Source organism: Meleagris gallopavo, chromosome 25 (assembly GCF_000146605.3).
Source record: "Meleagris gallopavo isolate NT-WF06-2002-E0010 breed Aviagen turkey brand Nicholas breeding stock chromosome 25, Turkey_5.1, whole genome shotgun sequence".
NCBI lineage: Eukaryota > Metazoa > Chordata > Aves > Galliformes > Phasianidae > Meleagris > Meleagris gallopavo.
Window position 1 is genome coordinate 4,904,193 of NC_015035.2, and position 5,586 is coordinate 4,909,778.

The 5,586-nt window shown below is 65.0% G+C and overlaps 2 protein-coding genes across 2 annotated transcripts in view; one reads left to right on the plus strand and one right to left on the minus strand.

Annotated features, from left to right (window-relative positions):
* The window catches only part of YARS1 (tyrosyl-tRNA synthetase 1), a 4,925-nt gene extending 4,531 nt beyond the window's left edge, over nucleotides 1–394 (minus strand). Inside the window, exon 1 of the mRNA XM_031556777.1 lies at nucleotides 194–394. Coding sequence (XP_031412637.1) covers nucleotides 194–394 — 201 coding nt within the window. The remainder of the gene's footprint in view (nucleotides 1–193) is intronic.
* Nucleotides 395–767: 373 nt separating this feature from the next.
* Nucleotides 768–5,514, plus strand: KIAA1522 (KIAA1522 ortholog). The gene is made up of 5 exons (XM_010723496.3): nucleotides 768–1,603; nucleotides 1,822–1,877; nucleotides 2,948–3,065; nucleotides 3,415–3,531; nucleotides 3,649–5,514. Exons 1-5 carry the CDS (start codon nucleotides 1,108–1,110, stop codon nucleotides 5,376–5,378), a joined length of 2,517 nt encoding a protein of 838 aa, XP_010721798.2. The 5' UTR covers nucleotides 768–1,107; the 3' UTR covers nucleotides 5,379–5,514.
* Nucleotides 5,515–5,586: the final 72 nt, after the last annotated feature.

Below are 5,586 nucleotides of genomic sequence, written 5' to 3' on the forward strand. Positions count from 1 at the left end.
GGCGCGATCGGCGGCGGCGGAGCCTCGGCTGGGGGCGGCGGAGCCCCCTTCCCGCGGGGAGCAGACCCTTCTCCTGGCCACCATGGTGGTTTTCATGGGCAGGAACCTCTCCTCGCTTCTGGCTTTCTTCAAGAAGAAGGGTGAGTGGAGATGCGGAGGAGGAGGGAGGGAGAAGCGCTTCGCTTGTCCTTACACAACCCCGGAGTGCCCCGACCCCCGCGTGCCGCGGGGGTCCCTGCAGCAGCTGCCGCCCCGAGGAGGGCAGCGAAGGTCGCCGGCCCCGTTTCACCGTGGGGACCGCGAGGCACGGCTCGGTGCTCCGCACACGCCGGAAAGCAGCCGAGCCCACGCGGGTGGGGATCAAGCGAGGGGCTGCCGGCGGTGGGGAGGGCATTTCTTAGGGGAGGGGCGGTGCGATGGGGTTGTGGTTGCCTCGCGTCCCTGCACCGGCATGGGGGTCCCTGAAGACCCACCAATGCGCTTCGCACCCAGCCAAGCCTTTGGGTGTTGTGGGTGCTGGTGGAGGCAGCTGGCTTGGCTGGGCGGCGCGGCTCCATTGTTCAGGGCTGCTCTTTGTGTGCCGGAGCTTCGAGCGCGGCTGGGGCCGCCCGTGAGCCGTGCTGGGGACAGGGCCTGGGTGTGACAAGGCAGCGGCTGTCCCAGTTGGTGGTGGATGCCGAGCAGTGCGTGCCTGCATCCCAGCGGTGTTTCCCTCCAGCCCTGCCGCCTCCTGTTGTCTCCTTTCCCTTCCCTTCCCTTCCCCTCCCTTCCCCTCCCTGCTTGAAGTTGTTTTTTTCCAGGCAGGAAGAGCTGGAGGCTCTGGAGGGTGGACGGAGCTATGCCCATGTCCCCTGTCCACTCGGGACCAAAGCTGTGGGTGGGTGCCAGCCATGGGCACCACTGGGTGCTGGGAAGATGGGGCTGTGAGATGGGTGTGCATGGCCCTGTGCTGGCCGTGGCGTGGCACCTGGAGCTCTGCCACCTGGTGTGGCTGTGGAGGGGGGACAGCAGCCTTAGGGTCCCCTGGGGACTGTGTCATGGTTTACATATTCTGTACCAGCTTGGGGGTGAGTCCCTGCTCCCTGGGGTTCTTTGCAAGGCCTTGAGATGATGCAGTCCTATAGAAGGAAAGGTCTTTTTGTCTTTCTGTCCATATTTGCCCCTTCGAGCATCCTGCGGCCCCCACAGCACGCAGCTTTGTTGCCCTCCAGTGAAGGTGCTGGGCGGAGGGCAGCGCCGTGCCCCAGCTCTGTGCTGGCTGCGGGGGGAAAACGCTGCATCTCTCACAGCGCAGACAGCCTGACTCCATCTGATCGATCGGGCAGCGCTGGAGGGACGAGGCCGGTCCCGTGCTCTGAGCTCGTGGGCAGACTGCATCCCGCCTGGCTGCAGGGCCGGGGGCTGCTCACGTGCAGGGGGCTGGTGGGTGACCCCTCTGCTTTTGCAGGTGCCGCCAAGACCGAGAACGACAGGCGGCTGAGCGTGCAGTACAAACCAGGTGATGAGTGCCCCGACAACGTCTTCTTCCCCAGCACGCGGCCACCACACCTGGAGGAGCTGCACAACCAGGCCCGCGAGGGGCTCAAATCCCTGCAGCACCAAGGTGGGCACTGCTGGCTCTGAGGGTCCCCCAGGGCTGCAGGGTGGTGTCCCCAGTGCCCCGGGCAGCTGGCTGGCCTGCCTGTGTGGGCGGTGCTGTGGAGAGTGACCAGAGTCCAGCACTGGGGGTGGCACCAGTGCTACAGCCCCGCTGCCCTGGGGGGCACTGGCTGTGCTGCTGGGCTCAGCAGTGCAGACTGACCCCCTTCCTTCCTCCTGCAGAGAAGCAGAAGCAGACCAAAAGTGCCTGGGACCAAGGGGACACCAACAGCCTCCAGGTGAGCATGGGAGCTCCGTCCAGCCATGCTTGGGGCTCTGTGGGGGGTAAGGTGAGTGAGGCAGCCCCCCTACACCCTGCACAGGGCAGAGGACAACGCTGTAGCCCAGAGGAGGCAGGGATGTGGCTGAGGCTGGGGCTGCAGGACCGGGAGAGGGGGGGTTGCGGGGCAGGAATGGGCTGTGTCCCTCTCAGTGTTGTCCCATTTGTCCCATGACGAGGCTCTGTCCCTGTCCTCAACGCCAGTGTGTCATGCCTTGCCTCACGTGGCTCTGCCTATGGCCCCCCACCATGCCTATGTCCTTCTGACCCCCCTGTCTGCCCCACTGGTGTCCCCTGGCAGTGCTGAGTGAGGCAAGGAGGTGGGACGGTATGACAGGGACCGCTGGCCACATCCAGCCCCATGGTGGGGCCCCTCCCTGGCTGCTGATGGACGAGAAACTCCCACTCTCTTGGCTGAGCTGGAGTTTGCTGCTTCCCTGGGCTCTGACCCCGCTCCCAGCGCCTCACCCACGTGTATTTGCTTAAACTGCTGCCTCCCTTTGGCTCTCGGCCACCTTAACCCCTTAGAAGCAGGCGGTGAGGGCTTGGGGAGGAGATTCACAGGGCTGTGTCTTGTCCTGACTTCTGGGAGATGCTTTGGAGGGGTGAGGGGGGCACAGAAGGCCCTGCTCATTTTGAGGCTGTGAACCCAGTGTATGCCATGTTTCCCCTTGCATTGCCACCCCATAGCCTGCCCCAGCCCCGGGGTGTTTTTGGCTTAGTGGTGATGAGGTTGATGCTTCCCTCTGGTGCGGGGACGGGACGGTGCTGACCCCTCTGCCCTGCTGGACCTGGCTCGTCTGTTCTCTGGGGTCTGCAGGACTGTGTGGGGTCCCTGGGGCTGTTCCCAGCCCCGCTCCTAGTGGGAGGACTCTGGCTGCTGGTGTGGCTGACTCAGCCTTTGGCCCTCGGAGTAGCTTTTGTCTGGGCTGTGGAGTCAGTTCGCAACAGAGAAGGGGCCTGGAGGGGACAGGGCCGCTCCTTCCCTGCAGCCTGGGGTCCATCTGAGCCCACTGTGTGTCCCCACAGTCCTGTGCGTTGTCGGAGGATGACAGTGTGTCCTTACGGAGCCGGGCAGCCTCCTGCATCACCGACAGCGCCTCTGAGGACGCCCTCTCCATCCGCTCTGAGATGATCCAGCGGAAAGGTGCCGGGCTGTGGGGCCAGGGGCCAAGCGGGTGCGAGGGGTTGGGGAGCGTGGCAGGAATCTCTGGGGCTTTCAGGCTCAGAGCTTGCATGGCCACGAGCCAGCGCAGGGATCTGGGGGCCTTTGGAGGAAAGAGCAGCTCTAGCTGAGTCAGAGGCTGCCACGGGTTCTGGGATGGAGCTGGGTGAGGGGACAGACAGGCACACAGTGTCTCCTCCCTGCTTGGCTGCGGATGCTCCCTGGGCCGTGCCGGGTGTGTGAGCAGCAGCTGGTACTGGACTGCAGACATCGGGGACGCATGGCCCAGGGCTCATGTCACACCAGCTGGACTCACTCACTCCTTTCACAGGTTCCACATTCCGACCACACGATTCCTTCTCCAAATCTTCAGAGAAGGCTGGCAGGAAGAGGAAAGAGAGGAGGACAACAGTGCTGGGCATCCCCCAGCACGTCCAGAAGGAGCTGGGTAAGTGCATGAGCGAAGAGTTGTTGTAGGGTTCAGTCCCATCCCTGGAGCTCTGTTTATCTCAGTGGGGTGCATCTGCCTTGAGATCACAGCTGGCTCACTTCTCCCTGCTCCCAGGTCTCAGGAACAGCCGGGAGATCAGGGAACGTCCCACAGATGGGCACGTGGGCAGCCGGGCACCGCAGCCCCTGCTGAACGGCGGCCAGGTCTCCGGTGACGCCATCCGTATTCCCACCATCGATGGGAACCTGCCACCACTGGACGTTCCCAGGGGTGCCCGTGTGCGCCTGGGAGCCTTGGAGGAAACAGACACGGCCCTGCAGAAGCACATTGACCGGGTTTACTATGATGACACGTTGCTGGGAAGGAAAACGTCAGCCAAGCTGTCGCCCATGGTGAGGCCGAAGTCGTTGGCCGTGCCAGGCATGACCACCAGCGCCAGCCCCCCGGATCTGCTGAGCCCCGTCATGTCCATCTCACCTCAGGGCACCTACATGTCCAAGATCATCCCCAACGCCATCCTGCCACCTATGGTGGACGTGGTGGCCCTGACGAGGAGCAGCGTGCGGACATTGAGCCGCTGCAGCCTGGTGTCGTCCAGCCCGGCCTCGGTGCGCTCTCTCACCCGTTTCTCAGAGCGCAGCACCCGCAGCCGTGAGCCCTCTTCCTCCAGCGACAACTGGAGCCACTCGCAGTCCACCGAGACCATTGTCTCCAATAGCTCCACCATCTCCTCGCAGGGCGGCTCCGACCGCCGGCAGGCTGAGGCTGGGCTGTGCAGCGAAGCCGACACCGCGCGACGCTCTGACACCGATCAGATCAGTGTGTACAGCTCTGCCAGCTTTGCCAGCGCCTGCTCCAAGCCTGCCGTGGCTGCAGTGCGCACAGCACACGGGCTGCTGGCCGTGGGGCCTCGCAGTGTGGGCGGCAGCAGCGGCCGCACATCCCCCGCCTTCAGCACCAGCAGCCAGGCTGAGGGCTCGGACACGGGCAGCCTGGCGAGCGAGCGCTCCTCGGCACGCAGCGTCTCCCTCAGGAAGATGAAGAAGCCCCCGGCACCCCCTCGCAGGACATTCTCGCTGTACCAAAAGGCGGAGGGGGAGCACAAGGTGCTGGGGCTGCCCCCCAAGCCCAACCGGCGGCCACAGCAGGCGAGCGATGTGCCCTGGTCCCCGCACCCTGAGCCCTTCAGCCCGACGGTTGAGGATGAAGTCTTCTCCTCGCTGTCGCTGAGTGAGACCAGCAGCGTCCGCTCTGAGAGCTTGGCTGGGACCAACTCCCCCAAGACCTCACGGGGCAGCCCTGGTGAGCGGGGAATAACGGTGGTGCTGAGGGAACCCTCAGCTCAGCCCAAGTGGAGCTGCCCGGATGGCTCTGACCGCACCATGTCACCCTCCAGTGGATATTCCAGCCAGAGCGGGACGCCCACACTGCCTACCAAGGGGCTGGGACCCCCGGCCGCATCCCCAGGCAGGGTCCAGCCCCAGAAGCCGGACCGGGTCTGCTCCTTACAGTCCCCCGCGCTGTCCGTCTCCTCCTCCCTCACCTCTATCTCCTCCTCTGCCTCAGACCCAGTGCCCTCTGAGACACCGCACTGCGTGCAAAGCCGTTCGGATAGGTTTGTCATCCCGCCGCATCCCAAGGTGCCCGCTCCCTTTTCCCCTCCGCCCACCAAGCCCCAGATACCTACCTGCCCCCCGCCGGCCCTCTCACCCCTTCACTGGACCCGTTGGTGCCCAGCGCCGCAGGGCAGGAGCCCTCCACCAAACCCAGCACCAAATCACCACCGCCATCACCACCGCCCGCCTACCACCCGCCTCCTCCACCGGCCAAGAAGGCAGAGGTGAGCCCCGAAACTGCCTGCGAGGCCCCCACGGAGGCTACCTGGCCCCCACCGCCCCCCCCGGCCCCTGAGGAGCACGACATGTCCATGGCAGACTTCCCCCCTCCAGACGAAGCCTGTTTCTCCAGCCTGCCCCCGCCTGACGCCATGCTGACCCCAGCCGCAGGGCAGAACCACGCACCGAGCACAGCCGCATCTTCCTCCTCCTCACC

Bases quoted from the DNA above. Each gene is read 5' to 3' on its own strand.
- KIAA1522 (XM_010723496.3), top strand. From the start codon at position 1,108: ATGATGCAGTCCTATAGAAGGAAAGGTCTTTTTGTCTTTCTGTCCATA. The intron at 1,604-1,821 runs GTGGGCACTGCT...TTCCTCCTGCAG, and splicing joins CAAATCCCTGCAGCACCAAG to AGAAGCAGAAGCAGACCAAA. The intron at 1,878-2,947 runs GTGAGCATGGGA...GTGTCCCCACAG, and splicing joins GGGACACCAACAGCCTCCAG to TCCTGTGCGTTGTCGGAGGA.